Source organism: Vipera ursinii (assembly GCF_947247035.1).
Source record: "Vipera ursinii genome assembly, chromosome: 1".
Taxonomy (NCBI): Eukaryota; Metazoa; Chordata; class Lepidosauria; order Squamata; family Viperidae; genus Vipera; species Vipera ursinii.
The window spans coordinates 134,679,793-134,705,803 of record NC_139512.1 but is presented as its reverse complement, the minus strand read 5'-3'; the positions used below and the strand labels follow the sequence as shown (position 1 = coordinate 134,705,803).

Sequence of the window (26,011 nt, the reverse complement as noted above, 5' to 3'; positions counted from 1 at the left end):
AAGCGCGTGGAAGCAGCCGACGGAGCGCAATGTTAATTAACCCGTCTCCGGAGCTACCTCGCCTGTTGCAATTTTTCAAGCCAAAGGCGCTTAGAAGGCGCATGCGCCCTCGGGAAAAGAAAAGGTCGGTTGCAGAAAGGGGTGAATGTGCGTGACAGAAAGCGAGCCGCGCTGTGAAGTCTCGAGTGCGCGGGGGCTTGAAGGATAACCGGCCGTTTAAAATTAGCGTCGCTGCCCTAAAATAAAGAAGCTGAACAAATATCAACTGGGTGATTTTGCTGACTTTGTAATAATGCCGCTGGGGTGTGTGTGAAAGCCCTAATAAGCAGGCTACTGCTAAGCTTGTAAGCCGCCCTGAGTCTTTGGAGAAGGGCGGGATATAAATGGAATTAAAATAAAATAAATAAAAATCTCGTGTTTGGATGGGAAACCTCTGAGTAATCCCGGGCAGGGTGTCTAAACTGGAAAAAAAAAGCACCTATACTGTCAATAAGGCAGGACGCATCTCGCCAGAAGCCGAGAGAGACACTTTATTGGTTCTCTTCCTCCGCGGCTGCCTGCTAGTCTCTGCTTTTCCTCACATGCATAACCTGCGGAGTACCAAGGCCTTCGCGGTGGGAAGGTGGGAATTCAGTGGCGGGAAAATCCACGGGCAGGTCGGTCTGATTCCTCCCCGCGGCTGCTCCGAAAAGACGCCTCGAAGCGCAACGCCGTCTGTGCCGGAGCGTGACGGCTCCCGCCTCTTTTCCCTAAAGTTTCTTTCCTCTCCCCCCCCCGCCCCAGAAAATTAAGGGCTGGGAGAAAAGGACGGGGGGGGGGTCACGTGGCCCGACGAAAAGGGAGGGGGCTACGCGAGGAGGGGGGGCGCCTCTCGCGCGCTCCCTCGCTCTCCTTTTCTTGGCGCGGCGTCTTCCGTGGTACTTTCAGTCTCTTCAGTCTCCGGCGACGCTGGAGGGAGCTCACTCAAGCGGGAAAGGAAGGAGCCCGGCTAGGTTGGCGATGCGGGCTCGGGCGTCGCTTGCTGCCCTCGGAGCTCCTCTCCGCAGCGGCTGCAGCAACGCCACTCCGTCCGAGCCGAGGTGCGCCGCTCCCCGACCTTCGGCCGGCTCGGGCTGTTGCTGAGACCGCGTGTTTTCCTCGCCCGGAGCCCGCCCGCTGCTGCCGCTGCCGCCGCCGCCTCCATCTCCGACGGCTTCAGGAGGATGTGGCTCCTCGCCGTGACGACAACTTTCTGGGGATTGTTGCTGGCGCCAGGTAAGCGCGCGAGGGGACGGGCTGGTCCCTCTCGCCACCTTGGCTACCTCTGGCTTCTCCCTCCCCGGGGGAGGGCGCCCGGTGCCTGGCAAAGTTCGCGCGTTCGCCTCCGAGCTGCCCCAGGACGACGACGGCGGTTCTTCCTCAGCCGCTTGGCTCCAGCCTGACTCGCCTTCTGGTTTGAACCGTTGGCAGCAGCCGGATGAAGGCGCGCGTCGCATCCTAACAGTTTGTTGCAACAAGCGCGATGGCCAAGGAGGCTTTTTTTTATTTTATTTTTTATTTTAATTCCGTTTATTATCCCGCCCTTCTCCGAAGACTCAGGGCGGCTTACAAGCTTAGCAGTAGCCTTCATTCTATGTATATGCCTGCTTATTAGGGCTTTCACACACACACACACACACCCCCAAGCGGCATTATTACAAAGTCAGCTTAATTGCCCCCAACAATCTGGGTCCTCATTTTACCTACCTCGGAAGGATGGAAGGCTGAGTCAACCTTGAGCCTGGTGGGACTCGAACCTGCACTAATTGCAGGCAGCTGGTGTTACTTAAGGAGGCATTAGCCCACTGCTCCACCAAGGCTCTTTTGGGTGAGGGGCAGCCCTCGAGGTCCAGATGGTGGCTGTCCTCTCCCTTCTTTCCGGAAAACAGCCCTCCCCCCCCGCCGCTTTGGCTTGTCTCTAGAGCCGCCTTACCAGACGGGCGGCTCAACTTCGGCCAGCTTGCAACGCGCCTCCCTCCTGGCTTCCACTCGTGGGGAAGAAGAGGCGAGCGGGCTGGTGAGTTCTCCTCACCTGCAGTGGCTGAGAGAGAGTCCATCTGGCCTCCTCCCAATTCCTTTCCCCAAGTAGCCGAGGGCGCGCGTGTAATTCACAATGCTTGGGATATTTTATCTTAATATCTTGGAGGTGGCTTCCGCCTTCTCTTCCTGGCCTCCCCTCATCGAGTGGGGCAAACCCGTGTGGGGAAATGAGGATCCGAAGCAGCTCTCCTCTTCCAATAGGTAGCCGAGTCAAGGTTGAGTGCTGATCCTCTCTCCCTTTTAGGCTCTTCTGTTCACCTAAGAACGGACCGCTACGGGCGAATCGGACAACTTGATTTATAAGCCAGTCGCCCTTTAGCCCGAGGCGATCTTCCTTTTCTCTTCAGGAGCTACACTAATGCAGCCCTGAGCGCCTCTTGAAAACGGGATTAATAGAGGGCGACCCTCTTCCGTTTGTTTCCCACCTTTCTGTTCAGCGACGCCGATGCCTCCGGCGAGCGCAGGTACTCGATTCATTTGCTCAGGCAGAGCTCCAAAAGATAGTAAATACTCCGATCTGTCTCCTTGCCCTCGCCTTAGCTTCCAGAAGGACCTCGTTTAACATGATAAAAGAGGTGAAGTGAGGATGCTTTGCAGCTGTAATTGCGCATGGCAAAATAGTAATTAAGTCATTTGCGATTAATTAGTAGTTAAGTAAACGGGAAAGCTTTGGAGCTGGAGCGCATAAATTGGGAATAGTGCTCCCCAGTCCACTCTGCCCCCAGCGCCGTTCGTTTGCTTTTTAAAAGCATATAGTGCTTTTAAAAAAAACACAACTCTTTAAGGCGAGAGGAGAATTGGTGAGGAAAACAAATCAATTTTGTTACATGTCCTTATTGTTCATTCTGCCCCCTGCTGGAGGCTGATGCAGAGCCAGGTGATTTTGAAAACTCAGAAGCAGAAAAACTGCTGAAGAAATTGACTTCTGTGTATGGTCAGGATTTGCAAAAGACCAAGGCTTTAGCTGAAGGGGAGAGAGCCAGACCCAAATGCAAGAATCAGTTAATATGTCGGAGTCAGGAGGGCATTCACAGTAAAAAAAACCTTTTTTTAAAAGGGTGGAGGAAAACCTGACAAACCGTTCACAATCTTAAGCTTTACCTGAAAGTCAGGTTGATTGCAATGTAGTATTAAAATTTGTTAAAGCATATGCTATCATGACACTTTCTGTTTTAGGATTTGCTTTGCAAATACAGTGTTATCAGTGTGAGGAATTTCAGCTAAATAATGACTGCTCGGCTCCAGAGTTCATTGTGAATTGTACTGTGAACGTCCAAGACATGTGTCAGAAAGAAGTAATGGAAAAAAGTTCAGGTAACATAAATTGTGCTAATTATTGCTTATAATGGACAGTCCTCTCTTTGCATTTCTTTTCCATCTAATTCATATTTAAAGACAATAAGTTATTTGGAGAAATCAAGCATATCTTCATAAATATTGTAATTTGATCTAAACATATATATTACTTCTTTCACTTCCTCTAAGATATATAACTGGGTAATTAATAATGTTGAAATTACTTTAGTAAAGCAATACAAATTTTAGACCAGTTGAAAATACTGGAAAAGGAATAACAAGTTCATTTAATCTCATCACAATATAAGTAATTACAAAGCCTTTGTTAGAAGAAAATGTACTGAATTAGTAGCTCTTTTTATTTACTCCAGCAGTTCATGAGATTTGATGTTTGATCTAGACAGGGAATAGCTATGGATATTGAGATTGTAATTAAAGCAAGACTTAAGAAATGTGGTTATATTTTACAAAAAAAGAGAAATTTACTGTAGAATTTTTCCCAAAAGGTTTAGGTATTTTTCATGTAACAAATTTAAGGCAGAGTAGAAACAACTTTACAGAAATAATGGATAAAATATTTGAACTTTCTATGCAACAGATGAAATGCAATGGAAGTTTGTATTTTTTTAAAAAAAGATCTCAAAATTCTCCAAACTCCTGTGATTCAATGTAATGTGATATGTATATTGGACAGTTTTTGGATTAAATTTGGAAGAAACAGGCTGTTTTATAGTAGTTCTTTCCAAAGATAGCAAAAATATATAAAAGTCAGAATGTAACTCCTTCATTCATGCAGTCTCATTTGAACTTCCAAAATGACCTCAGGCTTATTAAAGCAAGATAATTGGAGAATACTCTATGTGATTGACCTTGGAGAATAACATCAGAATGGCAGCCTACAATACAGTTGCAAATTAATTTGTTTATGCTCATTGCTCTAGTAATGGCCTAAAAGTATTAAAATAAATCTTTGCAAAAAAATATATCCCCTATCGAAATGTTACTTTCCATTGTATCATTTGTAATACTGCTGTTTTGGACCACAAGGCTTTACCACAAGTTACAATTTTAAATTCTAACAGCCTTCCAAGAACCATATTAACAGTCTTTTAAGTTCAACTGTTATCAAGGCCTAAAATGTGTGTCAGCAAAACTCCTTTATCTTGAAATGTGTTGCTTTTTGGAAAACTGTATTGTTGTACATTTTAAAAACAAGATTTACAACTGAATTTTCAAGCTACCTAAGTTACCATGACTATTAATTTCAAAGTTAGAACTATTTTAACTGGCCCTTCAAACTTTTAAATTGAAAATAGTGTATCTTTCCAATTCTAGTTAAATTATTTGCAATATTTTCCATAGAAAGAGAACACTATTATTATTTTTTTTCCTTTGGGGTTTACCAAACTGAATTTCCTACCTAATTGTAACAGTAGTGCTTCACTTAACATTATAACTTCTTTTGACCATTATATCGTACAGCTTTTATTTCATAAAATATTATTTTAAATGAGTATTTTATTTATTCAAATTTATTTGCTGCTCATCTTGTGGTTCAAGGCGATTCTCGTGTTAAAATCAGGGCAAATTCCTACTTTTAATATTAGAGATTCTTTGACAAATTAAAATTCTAGCTCAAATTTTCTAATCAGAATGAAAGGTGACTTAGTTTTCAGTAAATCAGCAGGAGAAACAAATTATTCTGATGTTAAGCCACTTTAATCCCATTACAGTCAGTAAGGGGAAGGTTGTGATATTTAGCATATTACACAAAGAAAATCCATTTAACTCACTAGATTTAACTTCCCTTTAATGTCCCTAAGAAAGAATTTGAACTAGCTCAACTATCGATGTTTGGCCTTAATTTGATACAAAGTCTTCAGAATTCAGGTCACAGTACAGTAACCATTAATACCCAGTCATGTTTATTCCATTATTTGACCAACATAAAATGTAAAGTAGACAAAACAGTATTCAATAACTTTATATTTGTAATGTTAGGTGTTAACAATGTTAAATATAGGGCATAAAATATTATAAACTAAAATCTCCAAATACGTAATTGTACAAGTTTAAAATCTATTATATCTTTCTATAATAAAATAATAAGGCTGGTAATATTATTGTTAATATTATATTTTTAAATCTTGAGTTGCTTCAATATTTACTAAAACTTGTTTAGCTTAAATAACTTAAATAACCTGGCCTTGCTCTAATCCTAACTTGGGATAACATTTAATGAAATTAAAACATTAGTTATCAGTTAACTTTTAAAAAGTCTACAATAACATCAGGTATTAAGATACAAACACAAATATAGCATGTTTCTAACCCCTTAACTATTTTGTCCTCTGTTCAGTTGTGTCTAATTCTGAGACATTGCCCTACACTTGAAGTTTTCTTGGTAAGATTTTAGAAGTAATTTGCCATTGCTTCCTTCCTAGGGCTGAAAGAAAGTGACTGGCCCAAGGTCACCTGCTGGCTTTATGCCTAAGGTAGAACCTGAACTGATAAGTTTTCCAATTTCTAGCCTGATGCCTTAACTACTATACCAAACTGGCTCTTAATTAACACTTACTAGATATAAATCTCGGTCACATTTATATGCTGATGCACAGAATTTGGCACAATTATGAGTAATAGAAAAGTGATTAGATTTCAACAGAACTACTGTGGAGTAAAATTACGGTATGTTTGCTGGACACATTTACAAATTTGACTGGCAGTGGCTCAGTGGGTTAGGACGCTGAGGTTGTCGATCAGAAGGTCGGCAGTTTGGCGGGTCGAATGCCGAGTGCCGCGTAGCAGAGTGAGCGCCTGTTACTCGTCCCAGCTTCTGCCAACCTAGCAGTTCGAAAGCACGTGAAAATGCAAGTAGAAAAATAGGGACCACTAAGGTGGGAAGGTAACAGTGTTCCGTGCGCCTTTGGTGTCTAGTCATGCCGGCCACATGACCATGGAGACGTCCTCGGACAAGCGCTGGCTCTTTGGCTTTGAAACGGAGATGAGCACCGGCCCCTAGAGTTGGAAACGACTAGCACGCATGTGCGGGGGAACCTTTACCTTTACCTTTAAATACATTGAACTCAGAACTTATTTCAGAATAGACATACAGAGTATCTGTGTTTTACTTGGGATAATGTTGAATTTGTTTAGACTTAAAATGTGCGCAGAATAAAATACCACATTCTCTGTACTTTAACAGCATTTATTTAACTCAACTTAACTTTACATTTGCTTAATACTAAAAATCTCATTACTGATTTTCATTGTATAAGGAAACCTCTGTATCTTAATTTTTACCTGGTTTTTTTTCTGTTTTTACTGTTTATAGAGTACAATACTTTGTAACATTGCAGTTTCATTTTCCCAATTTCATTTGGTTAGAGAACCAAATTTTATTTTTTTATACACTAAACAAAATCATTTTTAAAATTGATTTTTAGTTGATATTTGGCATATTTATTTTCTTAAAGCTTAATTTAGATAAGAAATGCAACATTATAAGACTATATTTAGTCCAAATCAGTAACTGGTTACTTCGTGTAGCAAATATACGTTTCCTTTGTAAGAGAAAGAATAACTAGTTTTGATGTTAAGCTAAGTGTTTATACATTAACAGCAAACATGTAATTCTCTTTGGCAATCATTACATTGAATAATGATAGCTCTACAGATTTTTTTTAACAAAGTCATTTCATATGGCTTTAAGAAAATCTAAAATGCTATAGGTAGTCCCTGACTTACAACAGTTCAATTAATGACCGTTCAAAGTTACATGTCACTGAAAAAAGTGACATATGACCATTTTTCATACGACCGTTGCAGCATCCCCATGGTCACATGATCAAAATTCAGACACTTGGCAACTGACTCATATTTATGACAGTTGCAATGTCATGTGATCACCTTTTGCGACCTTCTGACAAGCAAAGTCAATGGGAAACTCAGACTCCTGATCTTAAACTACATAACTTAACACAGTTCCCTGCATAGCTCAGCTTCCATGCTATAATTCCATTCCTGATTTATTTCATATGTTTATTCCATCTTAATTCCTCTCCCTCCCCACCCCCAATTCAAGATTTATTTAGCAAAACTTGACATTTTAGGCATTTAGGTGTTAATTTGTGTACAATTAATACACCTTAATACAGGTATGAAGCAGGGATAGGCAATCATTTGAGTATGGATGTATGCATATAGAATTTTGAGAACATGGTGAGTGTGCTTGTATGCACAACCACAAACCATGTATTAAAATAGGTCTCAACCTCAAATTGCCACAAGAATCTGATAAAGACTAGCCTGATGGCTATGGTACTGAAGTTCTTCATGATCAAACTCAGAAGCATCTAGCACAGGGGTGTCAAACTGCCCGCCCGTGGGCCGGATGCGTCATGCCGAAACCGTGCCCGCCCCATTGCTGGCAATGGGAAAAAAGTCGTGTCACGTGACATTGCGAGTTTGACACCCCTGCTCTAGCATGTCAAAAATGAAGAATATCACAGCATGTCTCCAAACTGTTATATCAGACAGCAAAGCTGCACTGCAAAGGAGAGCCTTTTCCTCTTAACGCTGGGGAAAGCCAGACCCTGGCTGTGACTGTCCTGAAAGAAGAATAGGAGCAGAGGCATTCCTCAGCTCATTTCTTGGCCGTGGAATGGAGCCATCTTGACATTCTAAAGCAGGGGTCTGGCTGAGGAATTTTGGGAGTTGAAGTCCACAAGTCATAAAAGGGCCAAGTTTGAAGACCCCTGTCCTAAAGTCATACCACAGCAGACAGGAGTTGTGGTAAGGAAGCAGATCCCAGTCCCACCTGTGAAATCATATCGGTGCAGGACCAGGAATGCAGTGTGTGCCTTGCCTGATTCCGGCACCATGACCTCTGCAGCCCAAAGAAGGGCCAGGGCTGGCTGAGATGGCACCCTGCTAACCCATCTCCAGCACCTTTTTTCTTGCCACATGCAGAAGTAAGATGTCCTCCACCACTCTTAACCTCCACTTCTCAATGCGGTATTGACTGCCACAGAAAATGATGTGGAAGGGCACCTGTGGCACATAGGCCATGAATGTGAGACCTGTTCACTAAAAGGCAAACGACTGATATTGTTTCCCACTTGGGGGAAGTTTGCCATCGTGTGGTGGTGGGTGGGTGTGTTTGTGTGTAGAGGTGTAGCTGAGGACATTTCAAAGCAAAGTATTGTACTGTAGTCAACATTCCTGTCTTCTAAAATGCCAGGTACGTGGAAAAGAAACTTGATGATAAATGCTAGTGCTTTATCTTCACTCATGCCAATTCCTCATTTAAGTGTAACAAAATGCTCAAGAAATCTTTAGAAATCAAATTAGAGGGAGGGAAGCGGATGGCATCAAGGGAAGTGTCCTCAGGCACAGTGAACAGCATGGCATCAGGTTGCTTATTTCTAGCATAAAGGTTTTGTGCAGCAGAGCTTAAGCTGGATGACATGATACCACTGTTTTTAGATTCTCACTCCAGCTTCATTCATAGAAGGCAAACTGATTTAAATAAATAGCTTTCAGAATTTATCAAATATCTTTATTATGGTCTTTGATCGGCCTTTACAATAAAAAGAGTACAATAAAAAAGGGACAATTTAACACAACAATTTGTTATTGGGGAAGGAAAAAGTAACAGGAAAATAAAACGGCATACCTAATTAAAAGTTTTGCAGTCTTGTAACTTGGTTTAGGTATTTGTAATTTGTAATTCTTTATTTTTTAATAAAAATCTATTGAAATTTTACTGTATTCTTTCAATATGCAAATACAATGATCTAAATTTAGTTTTTAGATACCATTTTCAATTTGCTAAAAATGCTCCAATTCAAATAATGTATGAGTGTTTATGTCAGACATGTCAAACTCATGATGTCACATGACGTTGTGCAACGTATTGGAACTTCTTCCCCATTGCCGGCAATGGGGTGGGCGCGGTTTCCTCGTGATGCGTATGGCCTGTGGGCCGGCAATTTGATAACCCTGGTTTATGTCCTTCAAACAACATGTTGGGAAACCAGAGCTATTCTTTTAGAAAAAAATGACAAACTATAGAACAATAAATGCCATGTCTAAAATTTCCCAAATATAATAATTATCCATAATTAAGAAGAAATGAATCTTTGCAAGCCAAACGAATCTTGTCTGACTTGTCAGGAAAATGAACGTGGTGAAGGGAGTGAAGTTTTGGAATGGACCCTGTTACATGTCCAACCTCAGTCATGAAAACTCCCTGGTGCAGTCACATTTAGCCCAATCTATCAAGTTGCTGTTTTGATAACCAAAATGTAGATACCAAAGTAAACCACATTCAGTAAAATGTGAGCTATAAATCTACCTAATAATTATCTCTCACAAATTTTATTTATAGTTGCTGCATTATGTTTAACCTTATTTCTGTAATTTCATATCTTAAACCTAACCAATATCTTTATAAATGAACCTGTGTCTCACCAAACTAAAAAACCCACTTTTCCAGAAAGTTTTATAGCCATTTGGCTATTAACATTTTCAAGGCACATTTGAAGGCCATCTACAAAGCCATAGTCATACTGTTGACAATCCATCAAAATTGTTCAAACTATCTAACTATGAGACTTAACCAGAATTTGCTGCTGTGGAAACAGTCTTCCAACAACAGTAACAAAAATGAAGCATATTCTAATAATGAAAGGAAGCTAACTACATTAAAATATTTTGTTTTCTTTTGTGCCTAACCTCCAACCAATATGTGGTTATTCCAATCCCAGATTCTCTGGCATAACTCTGCTGAGGTCCTTTGTTTCCTTTGCGTCAGCATGCTCAGCTAAGACGAGGTGTTTGAGATGATTTGATTGCTCTCCTGCCTGTCTTCCAGGAAGTATATGTGGCATTTCCTTTTCCAGTGTTTCCCTACAACAAAAGCCTGCATACAAGTGGTGCTCATTTAACAACCATTCATTCAGCAGCCATTTGACTGTACAACGTTGCTGAACAACTGTCGGTTCAGCACTTGATTGTTATCTGGTGCTTGGTGCCTGGTCATGATTATGACATCGTAGCATCCCTTGATGTCATGATTGAAATTTGCAACCTTCCCTGTCGGATTCTGGCAAGCAAAATTAACGGGGAAGCCAGCAGGAAATTGTATGTCACAGTCACGCGGGGTCCTCATTTAATTAACCTGTATGGTCCTCCTTAACAACAGCAACTGGAACCGCCATTGCAAAGTGGCTTGGTCCTGTGGTTTTTCAACTTATGACCACATTGATGAATGACAGATCTCCTGGTCCCAATTAGTGTGGTTAAGCAAGGACTATCTGTAGTACGGTGGCCTGACAGAATGGCCCAAATTCTTCCCCTGACCTTCTGTAAAGGAGGGTAGATTTGAATCGGGACCTCTCCAGTGCCATTGCACCACGTTCTCCATGTCCACCGCCTCTGTTCTCCTCTGTTTTCTCATGGCTCTATCCTAATTTGAGGAGTGAAATTGCATACCCTTTTAGCTACTCCAGAGTGCTTCCAGGAACGCATATATCACTGGTCAAGAAACATACCCTTATTTTACTCTTGAGAAGCATAAATTTTTTATATACTTTTCCGCCCTGCAGATGCAGCGATACTGCTGCATTTGTTGAATACCGAAGCTTCTGCTGGAAGGAAACATTGAATCATAAGGAAAACAGCATTCATTTTATTCACTGAGTGAAAAATCTATACATTCTAATTTTTTATTAGTGTTCTGTTTATGAACAAGCTGTAAGGCATGTTCTGTTATTAATAAATTGGTTTCCATCTTATGGTTGCCTGTAACACTACAAAGGATGCAAGGAGATGAGTTAGATTAAGTGCATTAGGTAAAGTGAAACCCTGGAAAGTTTGTAATAAATAGCTTTTTTACTACTTTTAAAAACATTGAAACAGTGGTTAAGCTAGAAGTTGACTTGAAGTTTATGATTAAACAAAAAACAAAAATGACCTCCCATCCTCCACAACGATGGGGTATTGTGAAGGAAGTTGCCGTTTCTAGCTGAATGACTTTAATTTCTCATCAGGTCATGGACAATAGCTTTTTATGCGTTTTCCATTTCTTGGATCTGTTGTGAAAGTATATATGGCGATAGAATATAGTGCCCGAAGGCCGCTTTCTGAATAGTTCACAATGCTGAGCTTATAGGTGAATAAACTATGGCTCAAGTTTCACATATAAATGAATAAATTCCATCACAGTTTCAAATGACCTACTGAGATACACACACTACCCTCTTTTTTCCTGACCAAGCATATTATCATGAAGAAGTGGATTGAACTGCAGCAATCATTTCCACTTTACTGCTTGGATCCTTGGGCAAGGATCTGAATGCTCTCATCTACCATGAAGCCCAAAGCACCAAAAGGACAGAATTTTTATAGTTCTATTACTGCTAATGACATTGTCAAAAAGACCTGAGAGCATTATGCCTCCTCCCCAATCCCCCCCCCAAAATAATGTTGGAAGGCTACTGTCTGCATAGGCTATGACTTTATGCCTGATTTCTGCAAGTATTTTGAAGTTCTGTGATACGCTACAGTATCTCTTGCCGATTCCATCTCAGTTGCGTGATTTATTTTATAGTGTAAAATTAGAACAGTTCTGGGGCTAAACAGCCTCCTTTTTCATAAAAAATTGAATTACTTTCAATTAGCAATGAGCTCAATCCTGCTTAACATTAACCATGGTTAGTGCTAATTTGAATAAAATGTCATTTGAAGGTTTTAGGCTGCTTCAACCAAGTAATGGGAGAGGATAGCAAATCAGAATCACTTTTGCTCTTATTATTATAGTTGGTCACATAGATGTTTAGACTGGATTGGCATTTTTATCAGCCTATCGGACCTGATATAGGCTGATGTTGTTGCTTGATGGTGTTAAAGGTATCGTCAAAGGACATAAGCTGTTCCAAGTAAAGTTAATTTTTGCAATTGAGTGATGGTGTTTTTGTCAATACCAATGGCATTCAAGTGATCCTCCAGATGTTTTGAGATTGCATCCAAGGCACCTGTTAATACTGGTACTATCTTTGCTTTCTTTTGCACAGTCATTCTGTTTGCAGATGTTTGTATTTTGTGATTTTCTTCAGTTCTTTCTGTTCTCTATTGCTATCTCCAGGTAATCCCAAATCCACTACCCAGATTTTTTTTTGCCTTTTTTATCTACAGCTATTAATTATTGGGTGTCATGTGGCAGGTGCCTGTCATTTGAATTCTTAAATCCCAGAGTACTTTAGCTTCTTCATTTTCTATTACTTTGTCTATTTTGTGGTCCTATCACTTATTGCTTGCAGGCAAATGGTTTTTCTTGCAGCTATTATTTAAATTTATAGGCTGCTTGACTCATTGTTTGGAGAGTGTTTGATGCTTATTTCTTGGAATAAGATATCTTGTTGATTTTTTTAATGCCTGCTGCAGAATTTGGGAAAGTGCCATTACTACGGCTTTTAAATTTTTTTCTTGTTCACCATTCTCATTTTTATTGTCAGTTGCTTGTGCTTAAACCTCTTCACCTCACAAGAGGAAGCTACCACTCCATTGATACTAGATGATGCAACTCTGGTGTCCCTGCCTCTCTCTTCTTCACCACTGAGCTAAACTGTCATTGGGAATTTTTCACCCATTTCCAGATTTCAAGCAGTACAGGATAAGGAAAAAAAATAGGGAAAGAAATATTTTCTGGGCATGCAGTCATGAGGCAGGTTTTTGAAGTTTTTTTACTGGTTTCTTTATTGAGGGAGTGAGAGGTGTGCTTGGAGTTTTTTGACTCAGGTGTGAAATAATTTATCCTGGGCGTTAATTTTTTATTAATGCAAGGAGCATAATTTAGTCCTTACCTCAGGCAGTAAAATGTCTTGGTCAACATTGCAAAGTTAAACCATGGGTAGGAGGCAGTTTCCCATATAACACACTATTGAAACTAGCTTTTCGAAAGTACAAAGATCGACAGATGGAAGGAGAACATCAGAGGAAAAAGTACAAAGACAGAAATGTTTTTGCTTTATATAGATGAGTTTCTTCTAATGAAGGGCCAAAGACAGTGGAGACTCATGCCTAGAAAAATTAATTTGAATGCCCTTTTCTGGTTACTTGTTCTTAGGTTTACTCTAGAATTTGGGAAAGTGGTATCTAGCCTAACTATAAGGAGTATAGGTAGTCCTCACTTAACACCTGCCCAGTGTAGTGATTTTGAAGTTACAACAGCACTTAAAAAGTAACTTTATATCTGGTTTACAACCATTGCACCGGCCATGTGGTCATGCAATTGAGATTCTGTCCCTTTGCAACCAGCGAGTATTCATGATGGGTGGAGCATCACGCAGCACTTTACACAGCTGGCTTTCTAAAAGCAGAATAAAATAGAGAAGTCGGCAGTAAAATCACAGGCATGTGATATTTTGCTTAAACACAGTGGAAGTGAAGTCATGAGTCCACCACACTCATATAATGCCTCGCTTAATGACTGTGTCACTTAGCAACAGAGTTGCCAGTCCCAATTGTGGCAATTGAGGACTACATATAATGTTTTAGGAGAACACGGTTGGGTCAATTATAGGCAGTCCTCAACATATAAATGTTTATTGCGTCTGCTTCAGAAAAGAAGAATGGAGTAGTTATCTATGTGAAGAAGGATTTATCAGCTACCGTAATTTAATTGAAGCAGATAACCAAGGAAGATATATTATAATTGAATTTTTAATAGAAGGGCAGAAAATACTTTTAATTGGACTATATGCACCTAATCAACAGCAAGGAGAATTTTATAAATTTTTACATAATAAAATAATTCAATGGGATTATAAATCGTGTATTTTGATGGGAGACTGGAATGGAGTGCTGGATACACAGAAAGATAAAAAAGGACCTTTTAAAAGCACACCAAATCATGCTAGATTGCCTAAATCTTTTTTTGATATGAAAGATGATTTGGAATTGAGAGATGTCTGGAGAGAACGAAACGTGGATGAAAAGGATTTTACTTTTTTTCTGATAGACATCAATCCTTTTCCAGGATTGATTTTATATTGACTACTAATGATTTTTTTCCAGGGTTAAGAAGATTAAGATATGTCCAAGAACTTTATCAGACCATAGCCCAGTATGGATGGAGTTGGACAAGGGAAAGGGAGATAGGAGATCTTGGAGGTTAAATGAAAATTTGTTTAGATATGAAGAAAATGTGGAAGAATGTAAAAATATATGAAAGAATTTTTTATAACAAATATGCATAAAGGTACTTCTATTGAAATGGTTTGGGATGCAAGTAAAGCTTATATGAGAGGAGTGTTAATATATTTGAATAATAAATATAGACGTAAATTGGAATATAAGCGCAAAGAGCTAGAGGAGGAAATAAAGATGAAAGAGAAGGCTTTTATTCTGAACCCATCTAATAAGAGGGTGAAAGAAGCAATTAATCTGTTAAGAGGGCAGTTTAATATGTTGATGGCAGACCAAGTGGCAACTAATTTACGGTATGCTAAACATAATACTTTTTGCAATGCTAATAAGCCAGGTAGGTGGCTAGCTTATCTGTTAAGGAAAAAAACAAAAGTTACATAATATAGATAAGATAGAATATAAGGGTAAAGAGGTGTTTCAGCAAAATTTTATTAAAAAGGCTTTTGTTGAATTTTATTCTCAATTATATGTTAGGGATGTAACTCAAGGTCTAGATATAGATAGATATTTACAAGGTGTGAATATCCCTGTACTTACACAAGAGCAAAGGGAAGGAATGAATCAATAACTGTTGAAGAAATTATTTTAGCAATTAAAAGTGGGTAAGGCACCTGGAACAGATGGTTTGACAGCCATTTATTATAAAAACTTACAAATAGAAATGGTGGAAACTCTAAAAGAATTATTTAGAACAATTCAGTCTGGAGGAGAAGTTCCTCCTTCGTGGAAAACAGCTTTTATAACATTAATTCCAAAGGAAAATCAAGATCTTACTCAAACTAAAATTTACAGACCAATATCGCTTTTAAATACTGATTATAAGATATTTGCTAAAATCTTAGCAAATAGATTAATGAAGGTTATGCAGCAAAAGATTCATAGTGATCAAACAGGATTTATAAGTGGTAGACAAATGAAAAATAATGTGAGACATATTGTAAATTTATTAGAATTTTGGGGAAAAAATAAGTCCCCGCAGCGCTGATTTTTTTTGGATGCTGAAAAGGCCTTTGATCAATTGAACTGGCAATTTTTATTTAAAGTATTGGAGAAGATGGAGTTTGGGGATAGGTTTTTACAACCTATTAGGGTAATATATCAGAAACAAACAGCTCAAATAATAATTAATGGTAGTTTAACAGAGGCTTGTGAAATTGAAAAGGGTACAAGACCGGGATGTCCATTGTCACCTTTGTTGTTTGTTTTAACATTGGAAATATTATTGATCAAGATACATGATTCAAATAAGATAAAGGGAATTAAAATAAAAGATCAAGATTATAGATTAAGGGTGTTTGCGGATGACTTGGTTATTACATTAACTCAACCGACTTTTCCGGTTGTAGACTTGATGGAGATAATTTTGCAATATGGAAAAGTTTCTGGATTTAAGATAAATAGGCAAACAACTAAAATACTGTCTAAAAATATGACTATAGAACAAAAGGAAGTCTTAGAAAAATTAACAGGATTTGAAATTGTTAAAAAGATTAAATATTTAGGGGTATATATTTCAGTTTCAAATGTGAAATTATATAAAAATAATTATGAATTGTTATGGTTAAAAGTACAAAAAGAGTTAGATAGTTGGAGAAAATTACAATTGTCTTTATTGGGAAGAATTGCAGCAGTGAAAATGAATGACTTACCAAAATTTTTATTTTTGTTTCAAATGATACCTATACTTAAAAAAGATTCAAATTTGGAAGAATGGCAGAAAGGTATTAATAAATTTGTTTGGGCAGGGAAAAGACCTAGAGTAAAACTTAAGATAATGCAAGACATACGTGGAAGAGGTGGTCTTAAAATGCCCAATTTTAAATTATATTATGAGGCTGCGGTTTTATCATCAATTAGTGATTGGTTTAATTTAATACAAGGAAGATTACTGAATATTGAGGAATGTGATTTATTATATGGTTGGCATGCATATTTGTTGTATGACAAGAAGGTGGATAATATCTTTAAAACTCATATATTAAGATATGCTCTGTTGCGAGTTTGGAAAAAATACCGATATAAGTTAAATTATAAAATACCAATTTGGGCAATACCTAAACACACAATAGAAAATATAAGTGTGGGATTTAAACATGATATGACTACATACAAAGAAATTCTTAGAATGGAAAGGAATGTATGGCAATTAAAGTCATTTAATATTTTAAAAGAAGAAAACATAGTTCAGACCTGGTTTCAGTATGGGCAGTTACAAGCTAGATGGAAAGAAGACCAGAAAATTGGCATTTCGACAACTGATGAAAATTTGATAAAACAAATCAGAGATCAAAGTCAAGCGCATATAAGAAGGATATATAATGCATTGATAGAAATAGATTCATAAACAGAACTTGTTAAAGATTGTATGATAAAATGGGCCCAGAATTTTCAGGAGCCAATAACGATGGATATTTGGGGGGAAAAATGGGTCAGAAATGTAAAATTCACACAGGCACAAAATTTAAGAGAGAATTTTTATAAAATGTTTTATAGATGGCATTTAGATCCGAAAAAATTAGCAAGTATGTATCCGAACTGTCAGCCTAAATGTTGGAGGTGTAGTTGTGATGATGCAACGTATTATCATATATGGTGGACTTGCAAAAAAGTTAAAGCTTTTTGGATTAAAATTTGGTGGAATATGCAGAAGATATTTAAGAAAAGGATAAGGTTTTCTCCACAGTTATTTCTGTTGGGTATTATTACAGATTATACTGTTATAAAAACCAAATTGATGTTGAATTTAATAACGGCAGCAAGACTTTTGGTATCTCAATATTGGAAGGAGGAGGACCTGCCTACGATAGAAGAGTGGACTTTAAAAGTTTCAAACCTGGCAGAAATGGCAAAAATCTCAGCATATTTGAAAGAACGATCGCAACAGAGATATATTTTAGAATGGAGAAGATGGATCGATTATATTCAGAATAAATATGGGACTAAAAAGTTTCATTTAGCATATGAATAAGTATTAGTATTATAAGATGTATTATTATTTAGTTATTATTTAATTATCTAGTTATGTTTAAGGGGAGTTAAAGTGCGATAGAATTTTAAGTGTTTTTTTAGTCAGTTAGCTTATTTTAGCTTAAGTTTGTAAAAGTTAATACCCTGTATTCAGCTCTGGGAAGTCGGGGGGGAGGGGGAGGGAGGGTAAGTGGGGGGGAGGGAGGGAGTTTATGTTTTTAAAATGTATTTTAAAACTTTTTAATAAAAAAACCATATAACTGTAATGAAACCTGCTCATTATGGTTGTATGTCATAACTGTCATTTGTCAAAATGGATCAGTCACATGACCGACCTTATTTTAAGACCTTTGGGGGGGGGAGCAGTTATGAAGCCAGTGCCGCAATCATTAATGAACCAATGCTATGGTTTGCTATGGAGGCAATTTTGCCTGAAACCAAAAATAAATGTTGGTTTTTGTCAAAACCGTCATAAACTATGATCACATGACTGTGGGACACTGCATGCAGTTGTAAATGTAGCTGTGTTGCTAAGTGCCTGAAGATTGGTCATGTGATCCTGAAGAGGACCCAACCACTGGTGTGGGGGGGGGGGGTTGAAGAGAGAGAAGGTTAAGGGTAATCTCCCCTAAAGTCTGTCAGGATAGATATAATAAGTTATAAAAAGGATTGGACTCTTGGATCTCACTGTCTTTTTTTGAGCTTTAGGTTAACATGTATTATAACAAATTGCATATCTTAATAGCATTTTAAAATAAAAGGAAATGGATTTTACATGGTTTAATACAGCCCCCTCCATAAGATAAAAAGGAATTCCATTGCATCTTGGAGTCTATTCGTTGTTTATACCCAATATGATCATTTGTGTGTCTCATTTATTCCATGCAGTGTTTGATATTTTAATCAGTGCTTTAATGTCATAGTCACCATTGTAAGAACAAGGTTATTTTTAATCAGCCTTAAGAGTTCTGCCTGGAAGAAATGGAGCATTTTGATCAAATCAAAATATTTCCTGCAAAAAAATGTTTATTTAGTATTAATGGTTTAAGTGGCTTAAGTTAAACATTTTATATTTTGTATACCAATATTAATATGCTTTGAATTTCATTGGAGAATATTACAGTATTAACTTTTTTCAAATGTCTAAAATTGATACATGTATCCTTGGTGAGGATTATTACCTCAGGTATGGAGACAAATATAAGCATGCTTGGGGAACAATCATCAAACATTCAAAAAAGAGAAAACAGATATTAGAGAATTGATACTTGAATGTACCTTGCAAAACAAATCATCATTGTGGAAGAGTTTGCTCTTTTTGCCTATTAGATATACTTTTCAGGGAATATGTAATGTGCAGAAGAAGAATAAGATAGTGAGCAAAATTAAATGCAGAAACTAAGGGGAAAAGCAATAAGAAATCTGATGACCTAATTGTCACAAGGTGGATCTATAAATATTGACCTCTGCTTCCCGCTATGGCTTAGGTCAATTAAACCTTTCACATAACATTTTTTAGTAAGATATAGCAAGAATAAACAAGGTCATCATCCACATGCAGCATTCTTTTCTAAGAATAGGTCTACAAAAAGGGTCAGCTTTTGGAATTTGTGGGACAGTTTGCCACAAGGGCAACCAAAACCGTATTGTTCCCCAAGTATGTTTATTTTCCTCTGTGCACACCCCAACATGTAGTGTATTGACCCCTTCAAGGTATTCTGCATAAACAAGTGAATCAAAATAACCCAAATTGGTAAGGTGACCAAACACGACTGTGGTGATATTGAACAGTTTTGTTCACATAAAGAACTCTGTAAGCTCTGTAAATTAAAAGAGAGCTCAATTTTAAACCTGTATAAGAAGTCACCATCTTAGGAGAAAAGTTACTTAAGATTGAAAACAGTGACAACCAAAACTCATCAACTTGCAGGAAGGTTGCTATGTGAGAACAACCCTGTGGTTCTTACAGTCTTTTCATATGCTTGAACTAATCTAATCACTTTGTAGATTTTGCAGTTCAGAGGAACAGGGAGATGACAAACTTGAAAATAGAATATAGATTAAAAGAGTAAGGGAAACAGTATGTGGTTGAAATAATAGGTAATGTATGCATCGGATAGACACCTTTATCAAACAAAGTGTTTTAAAATAAATGGGCTTTCAGAGTTCTACAAGAACAGGAAAAGTTATGGAAGTTGGAAAAGAAAGATAAATGGGCCCGTTTATAAGGCTGTTATCAGAAATGAGCAGAGAAGCCTTTATCAGTTACACACAAGAGTATTGTCTTTATGAGCAAACAATAACATTGAAGAGAAGTCATAAATCATGTGTGTTGCTATGAAAAAGATAATTAGTAATTAGTAATCTGTCTATTGATATTGCATTGATGAATATAACAAATAGTTTGACTTAGCCATGACCAGACAACAAATCACCAAAGTATGAACCTGCTATATAGCAAGGAGTTTTGACTTTTCTTTGTTAAGACTGAAGGAGTTGATTCACGCAGATATTAGCCCCAAAATGCAAGCGCAATGCTTGTGGTACAGTTACATTTCCCATACATGGGAAATATATAAATTTTTATTTTGTTTTGATTTGTTTTAGTGGTATTTATATTTTACTTTGACAAAAATAATATTTGGGAATCACTGTGTCATTGGAGCTTTTATTTGAGGAAAAGGTTGTTTAACAACATCTAAAGGACTCAGCTTTATATATTTGATGAAACATGTTACTTTTTAGCTCCCAGGCATATTGACAAATATATATATTTGTCCCAGAGTCCTGAAATATCTACTGTGTTGTGGACTATACCCAAAAGTAATATAAAAAATGTATTACATGCCCCAAGAAATTTATTGACAAAAAAAGAATGGAATGTAGCAGAATATTGTCAGCTGTACTTGCATATGGTGAAATACTGTGTGGTTTGTTGGGCTTTGATAAAGAATAATGAAAAATTCCACATTCTACAAGTGGAAGAATATTTGAGTGGTAATTGCTTTGTGAGATTTAATTAAATCTGTATATTTACATTTTATCACCATTTTATAACCAAACTGACTTTCATCAGTTAATGTCCTTCTCTGAGAGAAAATGTGAAGTATAAATCAATAAAAATAAATAGGTAAAAGAAAGGGGAAATAATAAGTGTTATATGTATTGAGTTTATCAAAAAGTTGGATATCCAAATTCCAATGGGATAATATACGGATAATAAATTGTATGAATAAACATAAGGTTGTAATATAGGGCAAAATTCACTTAACAATTGTCTTGCCTAACAATGGAAATTTTGGGTCCAATTGTGGTCATAAGTCAAGGACTATGTGTAATAGTTTTGGATATTGTTAATATCTCAAGCTAGTTTGTAAATTCAAAATAGTAATTAATAATGCAGATGATTAGATTGCTGGTGACCATCATCTCAGCTTCTTCTGGTAAGCCCTAACTCAATTCATTATAATTCTATTCATTGTCTATTTGTGGATGAATGGATAGATCCAGACAATTTCAGAAATTTGGGTGGAAAAAGAAAATAATTCTATTCTCACAGAAATTTGCTCTTCTGGAATTTTGGTCCTGCATTAGCTATGATGCCCCCAAGGAGGGATGGGTGGGAATATGAATGCAATAATCCTCAGGAGCAAACAAGAGATGAACCCTGCTCAAGTGGCAGTGGTCTATGAATGTCTTTTAATGACCTTAGGCTACAGGAACAATTTAGGGATTCTGCTTGTATATCCCCACCTACTATAGCTTTATGGAAAGGTCTTCTCCTGGACTGCGTTATCAGTCTGGCTTTGTAGTTTTCCTAGCTCTTGGGGTTGAAGAATTTCACCCTTCAGGGCCTGAGATTTCATGAATTCAGTGATAACCATGATTTTGTCTCAGATAATTTCTGGTCCCTCTCACTCAAGCAATCATACATTAGACTAGAACTTCACCTTCACAGGTTAATGTCGGGCTGAAAAAGTGATCAGAATATGGAACTTATTGTGATAATAATGATGATGGAAGGGACCTTGGAGGTCATCTAGTCCCCAACCCCCTGCTCAGGCAGGAAACCCTATAACATTTCAGACAAATGGCTGTCCAGTCTCTTCTAGCATTCACCACTTCTGGAGGCAGGTTGTTCCACTGGTTAATTGTTCTAACTGTCAGGAAGTTTCTCCTTAGTTCTAGGTTGCTTCTCTCCTTGATTAGTTTCCATCCGTTGCTTCTTGACTTGCCTTTGGGCGCTTTGGAGAATAGCTTGATTCCCTCTTCTTTGTTGCAGCCCCTGAGATATTGGAACACTGCTATCATGTCCCCCCTCGTCCTTCTCTTCATTAAACTAGACATACCCAATTCCAGCAGCCGTTCCTCATATGTTTTAGTCTCCAATCCCCTAATTTATTTATTTATTTATTTTTAATTTTTATTTAATTTAATTTTTATACCGCCCTCCTCCCAAAGGACTCTGGGCGGTGTACAGGGCAATACAATAAAATAGAATATCTAAAAATATTAAATACAATAGCCCAATTTAATAAATTACAAAACATTAAAATACCCCTAAACCCATCAGACCAGGCCGGCTTGTTCAAATAAATATGTTTTTAGGTCACGTCGGAAGGAGCGAAGGTCAGGAGCCGTCCAGAGCTCCACCGGTAAACGGTTCCACAGGTCTGGCGTGCCCACAGAGAATGCCCTCCCCCTGGGGGCCGCCAGTCGACACTCTTTCACTGATGACACCCTAAGGAGGCCCTCTCTGTGGGAGCGCACTGGACGAAGGGAAGTTGATGCCGGCAGCAGATGTTCCCGTAAGTAACCCGGACCCATGCCATTTAGGGCTTTATAGGTCATAACCAGCACCTTGAATCTTACCCGGAGGACAACTGGAAGCCAATGCAGCTCACGGAGTAGAGGTGTTACATGGGAGTATCAGGAAACTCCCACCACCACTCGCGCGGCTGCATTCTCCGAGTAGTCCTCAAGGGCAGCCCCATGTAGAGAGCATTGCAGTAGTCCAAACGTGAGGTCACGAGTGCATGAGTGACTGTGCGCAAGGCATCCCGGTCTAGATAGGGCCGCAACTGACGCACCAGGCGAACCTGAGCGAAGGCCCCCCTAGTCACAGCTCCTATATGATCATCCAAGGAGAGCTGTGAATCTAGGAGGACACCCAAGTTACGAGCCCTATCTACGGGGGGGTAATACCTCACCCCCCATAATTAACGGTGGAATATTCTGAATTTCCCGAGACGCCGGCACACACAGCCACTCAGTCTTGTCAGGGTTGAGCCGAAGCCTGTTCCTCCCCATCCAGACCCGGACCGCCTCCAGGCAACGGGACATCACGGAGAGGGCATCACTGGAGTGGTTTGGGGTGGAGATAAAAAGCTGGGTATCATCAGCATATTGATGATACCCAACCCCAAAACCACGAATGATCTCACCCAGCAGCTTCATATAGATGTTGAACAGGAGAGGCGAGAGGACCGACCCCTGAGGCACTCCACAAACAAGAGGCCTTGAAGCCGACCTCTGCCCTCCTGCCAACACCGACTGCGAACGTCCCAGGAGGTAGGAGGAGAACCACCGTAAAATGGTGCCTCCTACTCCCAACCCCCGAAGACGCCGCAGTAAGATATCATGGTCGATGGTATCAAAAGCCGCTGAGAGGTCTAATAGGACTTTGTTGCTCTTCTCTGTACTCTTTCTAGAGTCTCAACATCTTTTTTACATCGTGGTGACCAAAACTGGATGTAGTATTCCAGGTGTGGCCTTACCAAGGCATTGTAAAGTGGTATTAATACTTCACGTGATCTTGATTCTATCCCTATGTTAATGCAGCCTAGCACTGGGTTGGCTTTTTTGGCAGCTGGAGCATACTGCTGGCTCATATTTAAGTGATTGTCTACTAGGACTCCAAGATCCCTCTCACAGTTACTACTATTGAGCAAGGTACCCCCTATACTATACCTGTATATTTGGTTTTTCTTGCCTAAATGTAGAACCTTACTTTTTTTCACCATTGAATTTCATTTTGTTAGATAGATGTGTCCTTCCTGATTTGTTTATGGTTAGTCTGGACCTGTGCAGGGTGAGTGGAATATCCCTGTGGTCTATCACATTGATTCTTATAAGCACCTTATGGATACTGTTAGATTTCAAAAACACTGGGGTGTTTTCCCAGAAATCGGAGACAGTTTTATCAAATGCTCAGTGCACCTTTTGAAGAGGTAGGCTAAGTGCTTGGCAACACAGCTTCCAAATGATTTCAGTCTGGGAATCAAGCACTACATTGTATGGGATTCACTTTAGCTTGTGGTTTTTGAGAAAGTGAATGAAGCTCTAGGTAGTAAGTATACAACTGTATTGAGACTTGGATTGTTGTTGTACTTTGGCCTGTGGGAACCCAGTCAATGTGTGACTGGTTGGATCAGAGAAACTGGAATTTGGGGATGGAGTGATTCCGATGCTTGAAAAAGACAGTGGTATGATCCTTCCTGTAGAGGCTTTCCATAGATGCAGCCATGCTGGATAACTAATGTCCAGTGTCCAGTCTTCCATGTGTTGAGAAGGTTCCTGAGATAGTGGTTAGGATTCAAACTGGCAGTAACCTGTAGGAAATGAATTATCAGACATGGTTTCTGACACTGCATTGGTCATGCTGGTGGATAATACAGCCAGTTTGCAACTTGGATATATAATTCTAGATTCATGGCTACTGCTGGGCAGGTGGAGGCTGTGGCTAGAGAGGTCCTTTGCCCAGATACAACTGGTGGGCCAGTTGTATCTTCTCTTGTAGAAAGAGACTGGCCACAGTGTCTCATATCCTGGTCCTCTTCTCTACAATTACTACAGCATGTTTACATGAGCTGGCATTGAGGACTACTCAGAAGCTGTTGTTGGTGTATGATGCAGTAGCCTGCCTGTTGCCAAGGGAGAGCTATTATTTATTAGTGCTGGAGGATCTGCACTGGCTACTGTTCAATTCATAGTGGTTTTTACCACTGAAAACTGGTAAGATTTGCTCCCAGTTACCGCAGGGACATCTGTTATAAATGAAACTTGTCGCCCTGGTTTGCACATTCCTGTATCCACAGAAACTTTAGAACTATTTAAAATTATTCCAATGAATAAAATAACCCTAAACATTAACAAGGTGTATTAAATCTGTAGATTTAGATAAACAATACTGGTAATCACGAATAAAGCACAGAATATGTTTGGTATATAATACTCTATTCATGTTCCCCCCCAGTCACTTTGATACCTAAAATGTTTTTAGATTACCTGATAAAACATGGCAATGGTTTCAAAATCAAATTATATAAAATAAAATAAAATAAATATCCTTGTTGAGTTTCATATCACATTCTAATAAGTAAAGATATAATTCAATTTATTATAACCCAAGCTAACAGATAGGACTGTCACATTTTAATCCAATCCACAACATAGGAAGGTAATTTGTTTTAAAACAAAATGCACTTCAAAAATATAAACTTGTACTTTCAATGTTTTTTTCCCATCTGCAGCAGAGTAACCACAACCAAATACGTTTGGAGTTATTCAGAGACGCTGCATGTTCAAATATCCACAGATAATATATTATCCAATGTTTGATGTTCTTTTATAAACCAGATTGCATGAGATGTACTGTCAAAGGTAACACAGTTTGAAGTCTTCCAGCAAAGTCACTGTCAATATTTTACAAAGAAATTAGGTGAAGAAACGTGTTACTAAGAAATTAGGTGAACTCTTGCACACTGCAGGATCTTTATCCACTTTCAAACTGACAAATATAAAATCATTGAGAAGGGAAGGGGAAAGAGGAAAATGTTTGTAGAGAAAGGGACCTTTATTAATCTTGGAGCCAATTTACAAGATTTTTCCCTCAGATTCCTTTCCTTCATATTAAAGTAAAATTCAAAATGTATGCTAAAATAGAATTCAGATTCAAAAGTTGTTCAAGACTGAGTATTTAAACATGGTTAACAATGTATGGCAGTGAAAGTTGGACCATAAAAAAGGCTGAGCGCCAAAGAATTGAGGCCTTTGAACTATGGTGCTGGAGAAGACTCCTGCGAGTCCCTTGCACTGCAAGGCAATCAAACCGGTCAGTCCTAGAGGAGATCAACCCTGACTGCTCTTTAGAAGGCCAGATCCTGAAGCTAAAACTCAAATACTTTGGCCACCTAATGAGAAGGACGGACTCACTGGAGAAGAGACTAATGCTGGGAAAGGTTGAGGGCAATAGAAGAATGGGATGACAGAGAATGAGGTGGCTGGATGGAGTCACTGAAGCAGTAGGCGTGAGCTTAAATGTACTCCAGTGAAAGTTGCTTTGCAAAATTGTTCAAAAATTATCTTAACTTTTCAAAGTTTTATTTAAGATTGTGCAATAATGGATCTGAAGCAAAAAAATAATAATGTTGGTATATCATTAATGGAACTGCAATGTCGATGTGGTAGTTGTGTAGCC

The 26,011-nt window shown here is 38.6% G+C and overlaps 1 protein-coding gene across 1 annotated transcript in view; it reads left to right on the top strand.

Moving 5' to 3' along the window:
- Nucleotides 1-1,072: 1,072 nt before the first annotated feature.
- Nucleotides 1,073-26,011, top strand: part of LYPD1 (LY6/PLAUR domain containing 1) — a gene marked incomplete at its 3' end in the record, with an annotated part of 34,152 nt that continues 9,213 nt past the window's right edge. The window contains exons 1-2 of the mRNA XM_083369182.1: nt 1,073-1,254; nt 3,235-3,372. Of these exons, the coding sequence (XP_083225308.1) occupies nt 1,203-1,254; nt 3,235-3,372 (190 nt within the window). The 5' untranslated portion in view covers nt 1,073-1,202. The remainder of the gene's footprint in view (nt 1,255-3,234; nt 3,373-26,011) is intronic.